Source organism: Phoenix dactylifera, chromosome 1 (genome assembly GCF_009389715.1).
Source record: "Phoenix dactylifera cultivar Barhee BC4 chromosome 1, palm_55x_up_171113_PBpolish2nd_filt_p, whole genome shotgun sequence".
NCBI classification, from domain to species: domain Eukaryota; kingdom Viridiplantae; phylum Streptophyta; class Magnoliopsida; order Arecales; family Arecaceae; genus Phoenix; species Phoenix dactylifera.
The window spans coordinates 35280956-35303335 of record NC_052392.1 but is presented as its reverse complement, the minus strand read 5'-3'; the positions used below and the strand labels follow the sequence as shown (position 1 = coordinate 35303335).

The window sequence follows — 22380 nt, the reverse complement described above, 5'->3', positions numbered from 1 at the left end:
AGACGCCGCACACCCGCACGGCGGACCGCACGGGCGTGCAAGGCTGAATAATCAGACACTCAAGTCACAACATCAGATCGCAATATCAATACTAAAAATCTATCATTTATGATAATCAAATCAATAATTGAATTTCAAATGTCTCAAATAAAGTTGGTAACATTTATTTACAAGATCAATTACTTATGACAAAATGAATCTAAATCTATCTATGTCCAATGTCATAAGTTCTCTCCTCCCGAATCCCCCATCAATCATCTCCTGCAATTATGTCAAAAACAGGTATGAGCTACAACAGCTCAGTAGGTAACAACATGCATAAAGTCACGATAACATGTATTAAAGCATATGCAATATGACTACAGGTCATGTGCACAAATAAATATGATGATCCGCAAACCAATCCGATACTCAAGTAATATATATATATATACCATCTTAGTCTATCATATCACGCATAACATAATCCACATATCTACCGCATGACTACGGCCACATCACCCAGTGGCATGGTCACACCGAAGTGTCAACACTCTGCTCCAAATGGAGCCCTGCACCGCAGTGCTGCACCCCAGGGTGCCCCAATCTCTGCTCCTCAGAGCATGCTCCGCAGAGCCAAAACACCCCATAGTGCCGGAACTAGCTCCTCATACAAGTCGACAGGGCCAACGTTTCCACCCCATTGGCGGGAATCCTAGACAATAGTCACGCGGTCTCCAAAATCACATCCACAAATTCCAACAATCAAACTTAATATAAACATAAGTTTTCAAAACCAATATATATGCATAATAGATTTTCTGATGATCGATTTACAGTCAAAACATGCTTCTAAATGATAATACTGCCAAGAATATAAAACATATCAATATGCTGGAAATAATCACACATATGCATAGTACATGTAAATCATACTTTAAGCAAGGTTACCTACCTGGGTTCGCTTAAAAATCCCTGCCACAGATATCACGAACCCCTGGTTAAACATAAATATTAATCATTTAATTAACTAAGAAACATAATTTAAACAATTTTTCAAACCCTTAAACTCCTAAGTTCATGGATCCAAGAATGGGCCCCTAAGATCAAACATAGACCCTAAAATCAGAACCCTTTAAACCCAAGTCAATTGTGGCCCAAAACAGATCAGGCCCAATTGAACCAAACCAGGTATCAGGTCCAAATCCGATTTCGGGCCCAAACCAACCCAGCCCACAGATCCAATTAGGTTCAACTCAGCCCAACCCAGATTAGGCCCAATTGAACCAAACCACATTACAGATCTAGATCAAACCGGCCCACACCAAACCAGCTCTGATCAGCCCAGATTAGATCAAGCTTAACAAACCAGATTACACTCAAATTAGACCAATCCAAGTCTAGACCAAATCCACAGTCAGAAGATGGTTCAATCAAATCAAAGTTCATTTGCGTCTGGTTTGTGACACCAACAGAGCACGGAAATTGATGCAAGGGAAACACCCAAAGTTCATTTGTGTGGTTTGAAACAACATCCGGGCACGGAAAACGATGCAAGGAAAACACCCAGCCGGAAGAAGAAGAAGAAGAAGAAGAAGAAGAAGAAAAAGAAGGAGAAGAGGAAGAAGAAGGAGAAGAAGAAGAAGAAAGGAATAGGGGGGGGGGTGGCTGGTGGCTCCGGTCGGCCCTCGGCGGTCGACCGTGGCCCTCGGCGGCGGCGCTCGGCCAGCCGCCGTCGGTCACCCCACGGTCACAGGCGACGGAAGGGAAGAAGAAGAGAAGAAGGAGAGAGAGAGAGGAAGAAAAGGGAGGAAAGAGAGGGAGACCGGGGCTGGAAGCCCGGCCCCTGTTCACCCACCTCCGGCCGAACTCGTTTCGGCCGGATTGACCCCGGCCGGCCACCGTCGGCCGGCCGATCTAAAAAAAAATGTCTTTCCGAAACAGGGCATGAAATTGATTAACATAACCTTATTCTTTCCCCTCTTAAATCCATAAAACAGTAAATGGGTAGTCTTTCTCACCTCCGGCCGTCGACGAGTGGGTTCTCCGGCGGCGATGGCGGCTCCGGCGACGCCTACGGCTCCGGCGAACCTCTCAAGAAAAGGGAAGAAGATGAGGGGAAAACTCAAATTTTAGAGGGATGGGGAAGGGATGGGGCTCGGATGAGGCTCTCAGAGGAGAGAAAGAGGGAGAGAGAGAGAGAGGGAGGGAGAGGGAAGAGGGAAGAGGGGGGTGGGGTGGAGATCCCGCTGGCCGTTCGGCCGGCGTGGTCTTCGTGGGCAGACCACGATGACCCAACTGAAGTCGGCACTCCTTGCCGACTTCAGTTCGGGTCTTCACAATCTTAAAGTCTCTAGTGAGAAGAACATGTTGTGTTGTCTTGGTTTATGCTAAAAAAAAAGGGAAAAAGAAAGATATCTTGTGAAGTTTTTTTCATAAATTATAATAGATGTAAAGAAAACATTGTATCCAAATTACATAAATTATACAAAACATCGTATCAAGAAGATCTGTTCACGGGCTGGATGGTTTCCAAAGCGGTCAAATGGCCATGGCCTTTGATTTGAGCCCAGCGGCCCGAGCCAGTCTGAGCCTGAAATATTATTATTCTATAGACAAGCAAATTACCCATGCCATGCGGCGGAATTAAGTTGAATAACAGAAAAATTAGCAGAAATATAGTGATGAGCAAAAGTTATAGTTGTATTGAACATTGGATGATGTAAAAATTCTGACATATCTATGTAGGATGACTGTTTCATGAAAAATTGCTATTATATCAAAATCTAGATGGTATCTAGATATAGATGTCTTTTTTTCTCAACAATCAAGACTTTCTTGTATGCAAAGAACTCTATTTGTTTTTTTTGTTTTTTGTTTACCTTGGTTGAGGAAAATGCTGGAATCTTTCTTTGTACGTTGCTTCTCCCGTCTCATCCTTGTTATGCATGAAAAAAGAAAGAAAAAGTTGAAGAAGATTATTAGCATTGAAGAGAAAAAAATTAAATAAATATAATGAGATCTATATTTTTCATTTTATGTCCTTCGATTTGGGTTCATTGTACAGAAAAATATCAGTTAAGCAATTTGTAGCTTGGCCACCATTAGTAGGATTTAGTAAAAATAATAGCTAAAATATACGTGCATACAAAACAATATAAGTGGCAAAGAAAGATTAATAAAGAAAATAAGTAACGTCTGACATAGTATTAGTTTAATAATTTCTTCCAAAATTTTTTTTGATGAAATTTCCACAAGGTACATTTCTACAATTATAATCAAGAGAAATATCTAATATTTATAGAAAAAAAAGACTCTAACCAACTATTTGAAAATAAATCCATCAATCTTCATATTTTCTCTCCTTATTCTAATGCAAACAATAAATTGAGAATGTCTCCAACAAAATACAAGCTTACAACTATTTTTTATTAGCATGAACATCAAATGATAGGGCAGACACCAATAAGCAAGACTATTAAGCTAGGATGACTAAAAATATCTTGCTTAAAACTCCAAAATTTGATGTTAATTCTCTTTTATTCTTAAGCCTACCTACCATCTTACACACTACAACTCTTTAGAATAATAATTCTATTTTGGCTTAGAAAATCTATTTAATTTAACTTATAAAGCTAAATATAATAGGGAAGAAAAAAACCACAAATAATCTAATACTTGCACAATCAAGTGATATGAGTAGTCTGCAAACATAACTAAATTAACAAAATCACTTTAAGACATGAAAAAAGAAATCACTCAATTAATTGCTCTAATAATAAATAATATAATAAAATAATTTTTAAGAAAATAAAAGTTTGAAAACGTTATGGCAATTTTTGTTTATTAGTATAGAAATCAAGAGTAAAATATAGTAAATATCTTACACAGCATGCCTACTCAATAAATTGAGATGCAATTGCAATGTCACCTACAAAGAATAGACAACTTTAAATCACTCTATTTTTTTAAAAATTATTAAATCATAAATCTTACTTCCAATGTTGATGGGCTAATTGTGATAGTGGGAAAATCTATAATTTTTTAATTAAGTTTTATACTAACTAAGGCAAAAAAATTGCAGATGAATTATTTAGAGGAAAATTTGCAATTCTTCATAAATTAATCAATAAAAATGCAAACCATTGCTACAACATTTTGCAGTAGATTTTTTAAATAAAAGCTGTGGAAGACTTTTATCTTCATTAACTTACCATCAAGCTGCTTAATCTGGAAATCAAATTAACATCTAAGGTAGTAATAATTTTTTTGAACTAAAAATAGTAGTACAAAAATCTGAAAAATAATAAAAAATTGCAATGTTCATATATATATATATATATATATATATATATATATATATATATATATATATATATATATATATATATATATATAATGGAATCATATTTCATCAAGTCCATTGCAAATCTCTAAAGAATGAAACAAATTTAATAATATTTAAAGTTTAAACATGTAAACAAATATCTAAACCTCTACATTAAATGTTATTAAATATGTAAACAAATATGTAAGCAAATTTCTATATGTTAACATATTTTAGTTGTAAGAATTTCTGGATCCGAGTCTGGGTTTACCGAATCTCGAGCCGAGCCGATCTGTTGTTTTTGGATCATTTATCCAATGACTCGATCTGAATCCGAATAATTTACATTATTCAAAATAATGGAAGGGCCAAAGGAGAGTCCTTCCCGAACGATTAAACAGCCTGTAAATTTCATGAGAAGCTCTTGACAGCAGCCAACGACTGCGACAGGGCCGCATATTTCCTAAGGAAAAGAAAAGCTTATACTTAATAAAAAGAAAGTGGGTTGCTTTTACTCTGCTAGAGACTATATTTGCAAACAATGTAGAGTTGCACGGATGTCCAGCTGGGCCTCGCAAGGGAGGAGAGCGAAAAGTTTGGTGGGGGCTAACGCGGTCTCCTTTGTTTGTCTCCTATGCAAGCTGGGGTGGGTCACCGCGGGAGACGCGGTCTCCTTTGTTTGTCTCTTATATAATTATTTTAAGAGGACCTTGACCCTTTGAGGCCCAAGTCTTTCTTTATTGCTACCGTGGGGCCAACTGTCGAGCGGTATCACTCATTAGCATTACAATGATTTTTGGATGGGGTATGATCCGACTCATACCTGAGCCAATTCCAATTTTTTTGAGTTAGGTCCGAATTATACGTAGATTTGCCCCGATTCGATCCGACCCAAATGACCCATTGGATCAAAAATTATAGCCATGGACCCGACCCGACCAAACCCAAATTTTTATTGAGGTAGGTCTGGTCTAAAATTAGGACCCGAACAAAAACCAGGTTGGCTTATGACTTGGTTCGACCCGACCCATTTGCACCCATATATAGCTGGCACTTTGTGACCGGTTTGATTAAGCTGTAACTAATTGCAGCTATGAGCTATAGGAGCATGGAGTGAAATTAGCTAGGCATGAGTTTAGCATGACAATGATGGGATCCTAATTTGTGGGCCCCATCCCACTATTGGCAACTGGTTGAGCCCTGACTTGTTTCATGATGTTTATTCTAACACCGATTTCATGATTAGATAGTGCTCTTCACTTGATTAGCATTTCTTACCTTACTAGATGATGACCGATGAGCCGGCTATGGTCACTATGTTCTTAAAAAGGAGAAGGCCAGAAAAGGACTTTAGACCTACCGCTACAACTTGATTCACGACGAACTTTGAAATGCAACGTACTTATCGATAGCCCATTTTGGCAAATTAGTTATGAAAACTACGTCAAATACCAAATTTAATTTGACGACGCAACTTAACTTCTTTTTTTATCCCTTGCATTTTAAAGGTTGTCCACTGAAAGATATGCACAGACCATGTAGCCTTCAAATGAAGCTTGAACTTTCTATTCTTTGTTTGACTATTATTTTGCATTCAGCTCTTATATAATTACCATTTTATGTTCAGTCTTTGTCTAGTCTTACTCACCGATCATCTGCCAAATAGTTTGTAATGTTTTATATATCTATTTTCCACACAATATTGCGTGAAAGTCTAGATGGCATGGGACTAAATATAAAATGGTCATCAAAATCTCTATTTGGAAAATATAAAAAAAGACATCAAATATCAAGGATGGAAATAAAATTTTTAATTATCAAAAATTAAACATACAATTAGAATCAATTCAGGAGATAGATAAACTTTAAAGAGGAAGCTTAGACTAGATTTGACATCCTCATGCCCAAACAACAATAATTGAGATTCTTGTCTCATGTCGTTGTTGAGCACGTTTGAGATTTCTCTAAATGGAAGGGGAACCTAATCCTAATTGTCTTGACTTACCAAAATATCGAGACTATCGCCAAACTCCAGCGGTCCCACTCACGTTTGAGATTTCTCTAAATGGAAGGGGAACCTAATCCTAATTGTCTTGACTTACCAAAATATCGAGACTATCCCCAAACCCCAGCGGTCCCACTGCCTGGTTGGCAAAAATTCGAGCCTTGACGGACACGCGTGTTTATATATTACGGATAGATCTTAGAATCAAAAACAAAGAAGATTGGAAGTAACGAGGCAGGGCGAGGAAAGAGATTCATTGGAGGGACGATAACTTCCACCGAGAGCCAACCGTCCGTACGCGGTTGAGTTCTAGATTCTGCAATCCCACTCTTGCTGTAACACCTAACAGTACATTTTGTGTGCGGGCGTTGGTGCGCACGCTCAAATTTGGTTTACATCCTCATGCCCAAATAACAATAATTGAGATTTGCCGAGCACAATTGAAATTCTTCTAAATGGAAGAAGAATCTAATCTTAATTGTCTTCAGCAGACCAAGACTACTGGCAGACCGCTGGAACAAAAATCATATGGTGCACGTACCATACTAGATCGTACGGTGCGCGCTTCTATTTCAGCCACGTCAGTATGGTATACAAATCTCGAAAAAAAAAAAAAAATGGAATTGAGAGGGTGGGAGGCACTTAGAAACGTGGGGCGCTATGGGGACTCAAAGCGGAATGTGGGGCTTCCATTTTTTTTTTAAATTTGCGTACCATACTGACGTGGCTGAAATAGAAGCGCGTACTATACGATTTAGTATGGTAGGCGCACCATATGATTTTTGTTCGTGCCAAACCACCCAAGTCATTGGTCAATGTGGAGCGGCCCCACCGCCTTGTTGGCGAAAACTTATGCCTAGATGGGCACGAAAGCTTGTCTATATATTACGGATAGATCTCGGAATCAGAAACAAAAAAGATCGGAAGTAATAGTATTTTGTGTGCGAGCGTGGGCGCGCGCGGCTTAAATTTGGTGTTCTTTCGTGCACGGTAACTCTCCAGCACATCAATTAATTTGTCCGTTTGAGATGCTAGACTATTAAATGTACCAGGGTCGCTCAAAGGTGTGTGTTTCTCATATAATATCAGGTTTGGTGTTACAAAATTCTTTTCTTTCCTTTTCTTACAACTTCAGCCGAGTTCTTATTTATGATCTTCTGAATCGTACAAAAAAACTTAATTAATTATTGATTTTCAGTGAAAATTAGATTTACCTTCTTTGTATAATGATATATATATATATATATATATATATATATATATATATATATATATATATATATATATATATATAGTTAAAGTTTCTTGATATTTTTGCTTGTGGATCTAGGGGCGGAATAAGCAATACACATTAGTGAATGCTCCATATATATTTATTTAATGTCCCATGCATATATAGATTTTGAATATAAAACATATATTTGTTTAGATTATTGCCCGCTCTCACAATCCATAAAAAAATTATTTAGTGTCGAACAAAAAATTCAATAAGAACAAAGTTAGACAAACATATCTTAGTGAGACCAAAATACAAATAATCCATGGTCCTTTGGATCATTTAATGTGTGTAAATTCACCATCTCCCTGTTTTCCTTCAAATTTAAAAAACGAGGGTTGGCTGGGCCCATCATGGGCGCCCAATCCAGACTCGGTATACCAACGTCTAGTAACATCTAAATGTATACGATTTTATAAAAAAAAAATTATATGACTTTTCTCACTAAATCAATATTTATATGGAATATTTTAGCGAAATCCACTATGATCCTTTTGCTTTTCTTTCTACAAAAAGTATCATACCTGATATAAATGCTTGGGCATTCTCTCTGTCAGCCTACATAATTATTATAGTTGGCTACAAATTCTGGGTACTTTTCCTTTGAGAAACGCCAAATGGTTTCTGGATCACATCTTGATGGTTTGCCGAAACACACTGCTTCTAGTTAATGACGTCGGACCATTCATGGATCCACTGTATTCTACTTAATGTCCCAAAGGCATGCCTTGGTCATGATTATCCTGCTTAGCTGTGATTGAAACATGGACATGCAGGTAAACAATCCGACCATTTTCTGTAATAAAATAGCAATGGTCTTTAAAAGATGTTTGTCTTTTTTTTTTTTTTTTGGTAAAATAGTTATGAAAACTACGCCAAATACCAAAATTAATTTGACGACGCAACTTAACTTCTTTTTTTATCCCTTGCATTTTAAAAATTATCCACTCGAAGATATGCACAGACCATGTAGCATTCGAATGAAGCTTGAACTTTCTATTTTTTGCTTGACTATTATTTTGCATTCAACTCTTATATAATTAACATTTTATGTTTGGTCTTTGTCTAGTCTTACTGGCAGATCATCCATTAAATAGTTAGTAATGTTGTATATATATCTATTTTAAACACAATATGGCGTGAGAGTCTAGATGGCATGGGACTAAATATAAAATGGCCATCAAAATCTCTATTCAAATGATATAAAAAAGGTCATCAAATTTCAATGAGGGAAATAAAATTTTTAATCATCAAAAATTAAACATAAAATGAGAATCAATTCAAGAGATAAACTTTAAATATTTTTAAAATATTAAATATCACAATTTTGTAACACTTTACTCTCCTTACATATGGATGGCATCATTTAGTATTTGGTTAAGTCTCAAAAGAAGTGAAGTCTGAATCATGTCACATATAATTTTTATGTTTGGAACCAAACACACTACTAGTAAAAAAACAAGAGGAATCTTAGACTTGATTTGACATCCCCATGCCCAAACAACAATAATTGAGATTTTTGTCTCACATCGTTGTTTGAGATCCTTCTAAATAGAAGGAGAACCTAATCCTAATTGTCTTGACTCACCAAAATCCACCATACAATTTAAATTGTTGTTAATTTAATAAGATAGCAGAGAGCCTGCTAATGATAGAAATATAAAGACTACTGCCAAACCGCACAAGTTATCTATCAATATGGAGCCCAGAGGAATAACTTTTTCTTTTCTTTTTTTTTGCTACAATAAAAGATTCATACCAATCTGATATGAAAGCATCTAACAAAATCAAAAAACAACAGATCTCGTAAAGCCTTAGGTAACTGCACCTCACAGGTTTAAAAGACTCCACCGAAGTGATCATCCACAAAAGACGTTATCTAGTCCGCTGCCACGTTTGCCTCTTAGTAGACATGCCTCGCCCCGAAGAAGATGCATACTCTTACCAAGCTTCAAACATCCGGCATGAAGGGTTGGATGTGAACCTCCCTAACTCGACTCGAAACCCAGCCAACCACTGTAGCCGAGTCGCCTTCCAACACTCTTTCAAGTACCATCTTCTACACACTCCATGTATAATCCAGATAGGAATTAGCTTGTTGTCCCCAAGTCCCACTCTTGTGGGAAATACGTGGGACCCTTGTGGCTGTAAGGCTGCAAATGGGTTAGGTTGACCCGTGACTCAATCGGATCCGGCTCTTTAGACCTGATCTGACCCATTTTTAAGGACCGTGGGGCTGGGTCGGAGCTCAAATTAGAACCGTTCTATTTTTTTTGTTTTAGGTCTGAATTTATTGAATCTCGGGCCGACCTGATCTGATCTATTATTTTTTGAATCAATTTTGAATCGTTTATCCAACGACTCAATCCGAATCCGAATCTGAATTATTCATTTTGGGGCCGCAGGGATTATCCATTTTGAACAACAACCATAACTTACAATCATTGCTACATAAATATATCTATTTGCAAATAATTTACATTATTCAAAATAATGGAAAGGCCAAAGAAGAGTATTTTCCGGGGCACAATATTTCCAAAGAAAGAGAAAAGCTTAGATTTAATAAAAAGAAAGCGGGTTGCCATTACCCTATTGGAGACTATATTTGCAAACAATGCAGCAGTTGATCTATGCTACCTTCATCCCACGGAATGCACATGGCAGACAGCCTGCTAATGACGGAATGCACATGGCACTATGGCAGACAGCCTGCTAATGATAAAAAGTAAGGATAGATTTTATATTAAGGATAGATTTCGGAATCAGAAACAAAAAGGTAACGAGCAGGGCGAGGAAAGAGATTCATTGGAGGGACGATAACTTCCACTCAACTCATTCTCTAGGTATTCTAGGACCAAGCGGTAAGTGTTGGCTTGCATATATATATATATATATATATATATGAAATATTTCATGTGCTATAAGTACTGCATCTCTTGTAGAAAGAATGTAGATTTTTGGATGTATCTTTTAGAAATAGATCTAAATAATTATGGCTTTGTTTAGATGTTTTATACTTAAAAGAACCATTGTTTTCTCTGAGAATTTCAAAATCATTATCATAGGGATTGTTTGACATTATTTTTTTGTTTTCAAGAATCGAATGAGAAAAATAGACTAGACGAAACACGTATTTTATTTTTTGAAGTTATTTAAAAAATCTGAAAAATTTTTGGTAGCAAATAATTATTGCTTTCAAAAAAAATAAAATAAAAACAATGAATAATAGAAGTTTTATGCAAATGCTATCTTCAACATCAATCTCCATATAGTATTTTACTGATTTGTCAAAAAAAAAAGAATAAAAACAACTACAAAACCAAACCAGTCCTTACCTATTTCCTTAATTCAAAAGTTTTGGATTTTAAAGCTACTTTTGTTATCCGTGATTGGCTATTAAAAAGAAAAATTCGAATTGCAATGTCATAATTTTAAAAAATTATAAAACCATGTACTTGAAAATTATAATTTAGTCCAATAGAATTTTTTGGAATTGTGATTTGGGAAAAGCTGTTAAATTTCACCATACAACTAAACACTAGAGGGGCGTTTGGTATGGGGTGATCGTCCCAGGATCAAGAGTGATGTAGGTGGAGATGATGAGATCATCGTATTTGGTTGCACCATGGTGATCCTACGTGGCGGTGATCTTAAATCACCTCCACTCCTCAAATCAACCCCCCAACTCGGTGATGGGATACCCATCTTTGAGGTCGGGGATCCAAGATCACCCCATGGCAGTGATCCTGGGTTGAAAATTAAAGACAAAAATACCCCTCAAGTTAGCAAAAAATTGATATATCAATATACCATCAATATATTATGTCAATGTTATATATATATAATTATGTTGATATTATATATTATATTAATGATATATATTATATTATAATATATAACTAATCATATTATTATCCTATTATTATTGAAGGATAATTTTAAATTATAGCAGAAATATATTATTATATTTTATATTTATATAATGAAAATATTTAATATATTACTATATTACTCCTATTTACCTTATTTTTCTAATCAAAATAATTATTAGTATTAAAAAATCTATTATAAGTATAAATAAAAATATTAATTGTATAATAAAAATAACATATTTTTATAAGATTAATTTATAGGAGTAATAATATATTTTTATAGAATATATTAATAATTAATATATTGATAAATATATTAATATTTTATTATAATATATTTTATATGATTAATAAATATATGATAAGGGCTACTAAAAGTAGAATATGTGACAAAATTATGGAGCTATTATAGAAATTAACATATTAACTTACATTTTTAATTCATGAGAATTAAAAACACATAAAAAATCCATCTAAGAAATATCAAGGGTATTTGTGGTATTATGTGGTCAGTGATTTTGAATCCTTGTACCATACCAAACAAGTTACTCATGGATATCCGGAAATTTTTAATCACTGGACCGTGGCCTACCAAACACATTGATCTTAGATCACTGGGGATCAAATCACCCTAGTATTCAGATCACCGGGATCTTAGATCACCGTGGTGATCCTGTTGGGGTTATCAAACGCCCCCTAGTTGTCTGAAATCATACTTTTGAATTCAAAAATAAAAAGTATGACAGAATTTATGGTAGGTACATCCAGATGCACCCAGGTCATGTTCTCCTACGAAATATATATGTTGTGATCGAGCTAACATTTCTGTTGGATTCCTCCAACTATATTAACGTGCATCAACGGAAAACGAATTTGAAAACGAATTTTCAGGGTTGTGACAATTATTAGGTTGCAATTTTTATTTTTGAATTATAAATGTCTCTTTTATTTCTAAAAATCATTTCTTTTCTAGAAGTTATATCAATGTTGCTTGTTCATTATCAATGTCTCCCTGTACATCATCAGTCGTGGCATGGATTCCGAAGACAAGATAGATTTCGAAGACAAGATAGTGGATGCAGTACTGAATTTGTTATCAGGGCTGAACTCGAAAGTACGAAGAACCCACCATATGGACGAAGAGCCACTTATAAGCCGTCCTTCAAGCTTTGGTACGTCTACCTCTTCCACCGTTGGCTGGTTCGGGCCACCGAAAACAAAAATCTTTACCAATATATTAACTACTAATTACAAAATCTTCGAGGATGAATTATCTCTCATCTAATCCATATTTAGACCCCCATTATAGATTAAGATGTGGTGTATCAGATAAATCCTTTTATAACTATATATATATATATATAGCAATGACTGAAATTTGTTGTGGTTGGAATTTTTTCTAGAGCGGTACAGTTTTTTTGGGGCATATAGCTTTTGGTTTTATATTTAGTTTATTGGCATGTGAGGTCGGGGTGGCTTTTTATTTCTCCAATAAAATAAAAATCTCGTAAATTTAAAAAATAGAAAACCTCAAATAATCATAATTTCACGATTATCATACATATTATCATATTCTCAACGTAATTTTTAAATATTATGTTTTACTAATTAGAAGTTAGCACTCTTGATGATACGGTGTAAATTCTGTGCATTCTATTTATCTTTTATTTTCTGCATGACAGGTAATTCAAATTTTATTTTTTGATTCTTACTTATTTCATTTTACTTTTAGGTTTCAGGATTTATATGTCATTTATCTTTTTCAAATTGTGGTCAAATATTGTCAACTTTTTTATTTTTAAATGGTTGCTTTCTAATAATTTCTCTTGGAGTTCTTGGATCATGGATGTGATATAGTTTTGAACGAACCACAAGAAATCCGTATTCCTAGCATATGTCTAGATCCCTTAATTTTGAAATTTTTGCTTGTTTCTGCATGAAAAATAATTAAATTCTAGAGATTACTTGCGTACCATCACTCGCATAATTTCAATACAAAAGGCATCCTGTCAAATTTGTTGGGCTCATGTCAAGATATTTTATAATAAAAGCAGCTTGCTTGCAGCAACTGGGAAATTTTTCCATTTTCCCATGGAAAATCAATTATTTTAATTTTTGAACTAAATGTCTGTTAGATAATTTCTCTTAGAAGTTATAGTAACTTACTTGGTCACGTACTCTATAAATCAGCTGATAACGAGGACGAAGAATCGGACGAAGAATCGGGCGAAGAACCGGGCGGAGAACCGGATGAAGAATGGATTAATGGAGTTAGGAAGAAAGTAAATTCAGCACAACCTATGGACCATCCTGAGAGACCATGCACCATCTTCAAGGTCCCCAAGCACATATGACGGTTGGATCCTGAAGCCTACAAACCAGTGTTTGCTTACCTCGGACCTTTTCACCACAACAGCCGCGGGAGTTCCTTGATGAAGTACTACAAGTGGCGCTGTGTCCAGCACCTACTATCGCGTCATCGAAGTCAATTGTTGAACGAGTGCTTGTTGGAGTTGAAGAAACAGGATGAGAAGGTCCGGAGCTGCTACTCTAAGAAATTCTCCAAACTAAATGCCCAAAAAATGGCATTGATCATGTTGCTTGATGGGTGCTTCATCATTTATCTCATGCTAAACATGAGTCCCAGGGAGGAATCATTGGAAGGCGAGGCAACCGAGGAGGATGAGGGCAAGAAGAGGATAGAGTGGATGACTGAGACGAGGGAGGGAGAGGTTGTTTTAAATATCGAGGAGAGGGATAAAAAGGGAAAAGGGATTGCAAAGGAGATAGAGGAGGAAGAGGTAGGAAAGTTGGAAAGCGAGGCAACAGAGGAGGATGAGAGCAAGAAGAGGAGAGAGTGTATGATTGAGCCGAGGGAAGGGGAGGTTGTTTTAAATATCGAGGAGAAGGATGAACAGCTTGAGGGCCCAACTGTGGCAGGATTGTTCACCATTAGTTTAGTGGTTTATGATCTGCTGAAGCTTGAGAACCAAATTCCTTTCTTCATCATTAAATTGCTATTTGATCTTCTCAAACCATGCGAGGATGGACAGATTAATCTTGTTGACCTTGCTCTCCAGCTTTTCAAGGGCATCCATCCCGAGGAATCCGAATCATTCAAGAAGTCCAAGAAGAAGTCCCCCGGTGAATACCATCATCTGCTCCATCTATTTTATTCATCTCGGATCCCTTTAGAAAAGCCAGCAGAGTCTACATCTGCACCAGAGGAAGCTGCTCCTTCACAAGGGGCTTCGACATTTGCACCGACTTCACGAGGGTCTCCGACATCCGCACCCAAGTGGATTCCTATTGCGACGGAGCTTGACAGGGCTGGGGTGAAGTTCAAGAGGAAGGAACAGGCAGACACTTTCTTGAACATAACAGTCCAAAAAAGGAGGATGAAGCTTAGGAGTGGGTGGATGGAGATTCCACCACTGCAAATCTATGACTATACTCGTCCTCTCTTCCAAAACCTCATAGCTTTCGAACAGTGCTATGTCGACACTGAGATGTACATTACGATATACGCACTCTTTATGAACTCCTTCATCGACCAGGCTGAGGACGTGCGGTTGCTCCACTTGAAAGGCATACTGGAACATAAAATAGGCCAAGATCGCGAAGTGGCAGACCTCTTCAATAAGTTGGGCCGTCAGGTAAACTATGTTCTGGAAAAGAACTACCTTGCAAATCAGATTGAAGAAGTAAACAACTTTTATGAAGCCAACTGGCGCAACAGGCTTGATGCTTTCAGGCGATTCTTTAAAAACCCATGGATTGTAATTGCGGTGTGGGCAATGGTCTATTTTGCCTTGCCTCTGAAAAAATGGATCTGGGGGGTGAGTGGATAAGAAAAGATTCCCTCCAAACATGGATACTGGAGAATTTTTCATTTATCTGGGGAGAATAGAAACTAGACGGTTAACTGTGGTTGTTAGGTAGTATAGATAAATGCGGTTGGCTATGCTGTTGACCTCATAAAAAATAATTTACTGCGATGTATCATGGTTGGTTTGTAATTTTCTTGGAAGATGGCTATTGGATCTAATGTTGCTGTGTCACGCTCCAAATCAAACATCTAGGCCTGAGCACGTAACACGACCGCATGAGTCCTAGAGCGATGTCCTAGAGATCATGAAAGCCTAAGGTGAACAAATACCCAATAACTTAATAATAAATAGTCAAATAATTCAAATAAATAAATCCATCATATTTAAATAATCCAACCGTTTCAGTTACAAAATCTTCAAATGTTCCTCCATATTAGAAAATAAACTAATTCATAGCTCTAATGCTCAGACTCCATGCCTGACCCATTCGAAACTATACATCCTGCAGCTATGAAAGAAGAAAGAAAGAGGTAGTATGAGTTTTACAGCCCAATAAGAATCCCACACATTCATACCAATATAAATATAGTAAATGTAAAATAAGAATTAACTAAAAACTTCATCAAAATGCAGACAAAATCATAAAGCCTTATATCGATTATCCAACATAGCTCGATAAAATCTATATAAATATGCATCTATCAATGTATGTCATCAAATATATAATTCGTTCTAGAAAACACTAAGATATTATCATGCAGTAATTTTATACTTTTAATCTTCTATTTTTATCCAGACTTTCAATCAACCATTATTTTTCTGATTTGGATTATTCATGGTCATGCTTCGACCCATGACTAGCAAACCAAAACATTCGTGCTTCGCCTGCTGTGGCAAACCAAAAAATTAGCACTTTGGCCCGCAGTAGCAAACTAAGATAATTGTGCTTCGGCCCGCAAGAGCAAACTAGAATATCCGTACTTCGGCCCGTGGTAGCAAACCAAAATATCCGTGCTCCGGCCTGCAGTAGCAAACTAGAATATCTGCACTTCAGCCCGCGGTGGCAAACTAAGATAATTGTGCTTTGGCCTACAGTGGCAATTCAAGACAACTTCGCTTTGGCCCGTAGTGGCAAACCAATGTGTCATGATTCGGCCAATGACAGGCAATCCATAACATATTTGGTCCAAATTATTTTGTTCATCAATCAAATTATTCAATTTCATCCATACTAAAAAAAAATAATAATTTCATATTATATTTCATGCCCAAATTCTAAAATAATCAGCATTATATCCCAACAACCAAAACCATAATCCAAGCAGCCATAATCAACGATATTTGATACCTCCATATATTAACGAAATATATATTTCAAAAATCATTAAGCAATCATATAGAAAATGATGCAAACATTAAAATTATTAACACATATTACAAAATATATATTATTCATAAAAGTGATGGTGTACAGGACTTCTTACCTCTACCGATGGCTAACTAAGCACAACGATCTACGAGCTGGGATGCAGAGTATTATCCTGATTAGAATCTTCTAGCGCAGATAACTCTCCCCCTATAGATTGAAACTGAATTATCAAAAAAAAAATCAAACAGTGGACTAGTAACCTAGACCACCTACTAGCGTCCACTAGGGGTCCATTACGAGGTCTCCTGAGTCCCTACTACCACTTACACGGGTCAACTAGAGAGAGATACACCATGAGAGAGAAAAGGAGGAAGAAGAAAGAGAGAGAAATAGAGAAAGGAGAGAGAAAGAGAGGAGAGGAAAGAAGAGAGAGAAACCTCTCTCTCTTTTCTCTCTTCATGAATGGGGAAGTCATCTTTTCTTTCTCTTTTTCCATTCCTCCTTCCCCCCGCATATCCAAGGAGGTGGCGGCCATGGTGGCCTAGCCCCCACTGGACGGCGGCCACAGCCCCGACCAAACCCTGCGGTCAATGGTGGCGGAATCGAGAAAAAAGAAGACTGAAACAGGGCACCCCTGTTTTGGACGATTTTCCGGCAATTTGCCACCTCAAATCGAAGTGAATCACGACTAGAAGACTAGAAGAAGAAGAAGAGAAGGGGAATGGCTTTGGTCCTACCTTAGTCCGGCAAAGATCCGGCAACTCTTTTCGGACAAAATCGGAGTAGAAAACTTGGATGAAAAAAAAACTTGGGATCGATGGCTTGTTTTGAGGGATTTGAGATGGTTCAATGGAGGAGAAGAAGCCCTTTTGTAGATGAAATCCCCTACTCTTCGTCGGAGTCCAATATCCTTTGAGTCCTAGTTTCCTTGCCAAACTCGAGGAGGAAGGAGACTCCCATTGGGAGTCTTCCTCCCCTAACTCACGTGCCGGGCACACGTTGAGTGGCCCAAATGGCCATCCCGGGCCACTCCTAGGTTAGCCCAAGCCAAGCCCATTTTAAAATGAGCCCTTACATTCTTCCCCCTAAAAAAAATTTCATCCTCAAAATTAACTTATCTAAGGCTTTGAATATACTAAAATCAAGTCTCCTTAACTAGAAAATCAAATCAAGTCTTCTATTGTCAGACCTTTAAAATTATTGTTTTTGACCAAATTTAAAATTAATTAAACCACCACATTTTCACTGTGCAACTCTTCGCCTAGTGCTAAGTTATCCCTTATCCTCTTCCGCATCGTCGGCCCCATCACCACTTTCTTTTCCTCCATCTCTCCCTCGATTGCCTCTCCACCCTACGTCAAGCTCTCCCTTATCCTTGACCATGTCACCAACCCCATCCCCCCTCCGTCTCTTTCATTGTAAAGAGAGAGAGAGAGAGAGAGAGAGAGAGAGAGAGAGAGAGAGAGAGAGAGAGAGTCAAACATGATTTTTGTTGCTATAAATCTGAAAAAAATAGAAATAGAATTTTTATTCCTAGATTTTTTTGGTAAAAAAAGTGACAATGATACCAACCACAGCCTAGCTTTTCATGTTATTCATCATACAAACTTTACTTTTGATGCTACAAAATAAATCTGTGGGGTTATGATCTTTATTCATATAGTTCTTGTATCATGTGCTAGAAATGGTTAGAAATTTTAAAAGAGGAAGGGGAGGAATTTTTAGCCCTGAACAGGGGTTCCTCTAGGTGGCTGTGGGCATCTGATATGATAATAGTAAAGATAATTTAGCACAACAGATGGTGAAGTTCCTATAATTAATGAACGACACCTTAGGTCGAATACTCGAACATTTAGCCTTGAATTAAGTGAACCTTGAGGGCATGAAGTTGGATCAGCTACAGACAAATATTGTAAAAATGGTGGGATCCTTATGGTTGGCACTCGTGACCAGCTTGTTTAAGTTGCAACTAGTCGCAGATATGAGCCATGGAAGCATGGAGTGGAAGCAACTAGACATAAGTTCAGCATGACAGTGGCGGAATCCCAATGATAATTGGAGCCGATTTAGATCACCACTAGTTGAAGATATTGTCAATGAGTGGAGTGATCTTGAGAACCTATGCCATCTTGAATTATGTGGGTGGCATAGGATCTAGATTTGCAGGCATCATCCATTATTTGCAACTTGTTTAGCCCTGAGTTGTTTTATGATACTTTTCCTAACATTGATGCCAAGGTTAGACGGTGCTCTTCTCTTGTATAGCATTTCTTACCTAATTGGATGTTGATTGATGAGGTGGCTGTGGGCTTTGAATGAAGCTTAAACAACATGTTCTTTGACCATTCCACTCTTTCATAATTAGCATTTTAGTTCTAGTCTAATAAAGAGATCATTCGTTTAACACTTAGAAATGTTTATTTATATATATTTTTTCCACACAATAATGTGTAATTATACATGTACATTGGCATGGGAGTGAAAATAAGGCATAGAACGAGGGAGGGAGGGAAGGGGGTAAGAGCACCAGTTCCCCGATCTTCCACCGAGCCAGTCTTAAGATCATTAATTTCCACCTTGCAGTCGATTTAGACTCTCCATTTATCCTGGGCAAACAAGTTGAGCTATTGGCCGGAATAAGTTAGCCTTTTATCCGGATGACGCAGCCTAAATCCATTAAGCCGGTATCCATTTGGAACCGGGGGACCTTGGTCTAACTTTAAACCCGGGTATAACTGTGTTTTCGGCCATCCTCTCATCCCCGCATTAATTGGGAGAAATGATAGATACTTTTTATATTATTCTCCTCATCCTCTGCCTTTGAGAACTATACGGCTGCAGCTTGGAGTTGAGAGCCCACATCAAGGCTTCAACCTAAGTGGGAAAGTAAAGCCCTCAAGCTCCACCTCGCTTTGTACCCCTTGATCCTTTTTTTTTTTTGTTTTCCCGTTACCAATTACTTGGGTAGGTATTTCATTGGCCATTCTCTTTGCAGTTGGAGTACCGCAAGAGAAAACTTAAGAAGATCAAGCTTGGTGTCATCGAACCTATGTTTCCATCTCCCCTTAATATGTTTTTTTTTTTTTAATATTAGATATGGTGTATGTGGAATTTCTTTTTACTTCGGGTTTGGGTTTCTAATTGCAATGACCCTTGGCTAAATAATGGTGCTCGCTACTTTATTGGTGGTTGCTGTTGGGATCCCTCGCACGCCGCAGAAAAATCAAAACGCAGTGGAAGGGCATGCGCAAGATCCTGTTCATCGCATGAACGTATTTTAAAACCGATGTTCGTAGATAGATTAGGATTAAAACTTTTTTACATGATTAGGAAGATCAGATCTTTACCTTATGTGGATAGATAATCACCACAAACTGATGATCGTGGTATTTGTTGAAGGTTCGCTTGAAGCCGCACATGCGTCCGGCCTCTACGGATATCCACACGAGGCAGAGGACCGATCGAAGCCTTCGAATCTCTTCGGGGTGCTAGCTCCCTTGCAGAGATATTTTTTGATGGATGAATCTCTTTCTCCTTGCAGCAACCAAATCTTTGATTGCTCTCTCTTAGGAAAGAAGAAGAGGAGAAAGAAGGATCAAAAGAAGCAAACACTTGCTGCCTTTTGTTTTGTGGTGAAAGAAGGAAGAGATAAGGACCCAACGCCACCCCCATTGTTTTTCTTTGTTGGCGGCTGAAAACCAAGAAGAGGAGAGGCCTTGCTGCCGTAATTCCCAAGGAGAAAAAGAATAGAGGAGAGGCCGCACACCCTCCTCTTTTAATTCTTTGAAACCTAGGGTGAGCTCCTAAATTTTAGGAGCTCATCTTTAACCTTTTTTGGAAAAGAGAGGAGGGGCGTACGCCCCTCCTTTCTTTCTTCACGTAATGGCCAAGGAGGGGCGTACGCCCCTCCCTCTTATCCTCTTTTTCTCACGCCAAATTAATCAATTTAAGTTGGGGGGGGGGGGGGGGGGGGGGGGGGGGGGGGTTGGGGTCAATTACAAGGCGGGTCTAATCCTCTTTGGAAGAGGATTAGGTGAACCCAATGCCTTTCCCTTCAATTTTTAATCTAATTAGGATTCAATTGAACCATGAGTCAATTGAACTCTTCAATCCTAATTCAATTAAGAGTCATCTTAATTTATTAGATTTAAATTAATTAGGACTTAAGAACTCCTAATCCAATTAGGACTTATTTAATTTTAGTCTTAATCTAATTAGGACTTTAGAAATCCTACTCCAAGTAGGATTTTAATTTAATTTGAAGTCCTAATCTAATTAGGACTCTAGGAATTCTACTCCAAGTAGAACCCGTATTTAATTTGATCAAGTTCAATTAATTAAATTTAATTGATTCAATTTAATTGCAATCCAATTGCAATTAATCCTTCTTCAACTCACTAACTCTTAGTGGGTTACACCAATTATCAATCATATTGATAATTATGAATTGTTTGTGATTCCAAATCACAATTCAACCATCGGATCGGTCAATACCTCTAATGTGTGTGACTTTATAAATTCTATTATGTCTGGTAGTGAGATATATTGTAATCTCTATCACAATATCATTGAAAACTCTTTTTAATGGGTTGGAACAATTTCAACTCAACTCACTAGGGATCATCGATCATCAAGATAGTCCCTGTGAGTCTTACCATTCACCAGTGGCACCTAGCAGCATGTAGTGGCAACCCAGCAGAATGAAATGATGAACCTCTAGGTGCAGTTATCATATGATACAATCCTTCTATCGTGGATCCCTACAGGACGGAGGTTATGGATAACTCGTCAAACTCCATCGTCTGTCATATGTCAAGATTTATTCGACTTAAGTTCGAGAGTGGAAAACTTCTTTTCCACTGTAGATACTGCTCCGGCCGAGGTCTTACGAACTCAGTCTTATAAATCACATAGAATCACTTCTTATCTACCAAGGTCAATAGATTTCATGTAGGTGCATACCCTACTCCTACAGTGAACCTATTGCAGCCAATCTACACCATAAGAACCCATATGACTAGAGACAATGTATATGTGCAGTCAAACTACAGCAACCTCACTGTGAATAGCCGAAGCACTGCATGTCAAAGGACCACACTACTGCAATATCAAGCAAGTCACTGACGAGTGGATAGACATCCAAGTGACTTCTTGTTTTGGTCACGCTCAGTACCCTTATTATCTAATAAGCACCTGCACTATCACTTCAGTATTCCTACACTGTGAACTCGAGTCTCATCCATCCATAAAAAAAGTGATCTGTGCACTGATCTCATCGGATCGATCACCGTCCTCGTGATGATCCATCGATCAGGAGCATTTAGGAATTAATCACCAATGACACATGGTTCAAATTCTCAACTCTTGAGAATATGCATCATCATCTTATTAATTTCTTGGACGATTCATAGACACATACACAATATGAATGAAAAAGATGCCAATTTGTTATTCAATAATTATAAAGTCAAGTACAAAACTATATTCCAGAATTAATAATGTGTCAGCCAGATTGGCTTCTAGGGCATACATCTAACATGCCCTTCGTTGAATTGATGGTTATCTCTATTCATTGCCGTCAGTGTAATAGTGGGTCCATGTCGTTATTTATAATATAGCTATGTTAGATAGGCACTATTCATATTTATTTCTACGAGCTTCATGATGCCTCTGCTAAAGATTTTTATAAGTAGGGTCTTTCTAAACTAATTTTGATTTTATG

At 37.4% G+C, this 22380-nt stretch overlaps 1 protein-coding gene across 1 annotated transcript; it reads left to right on the top strand.

The window, feature by feature from the left end:
- Positions 1-13651: 13651 nt before the first annotated feature.
- Positions 13652-15529, top strand: LOC113461916 (UPF0481 protein At3g47200-like). Its single transcript, XM_026801932.2, has one exon. It carries the CDS (start codon positions 13892-13894, stop codon positions 15308-15310), a length of 1419 nt encoding a protein of 472 aa, XP_026657733.2. The 5' UTR covers positions 13652-13891; the 3' UTR covers positions 15311-15529.
- Positions 15530-22380: the final 6851 nt, after the last annotated feature.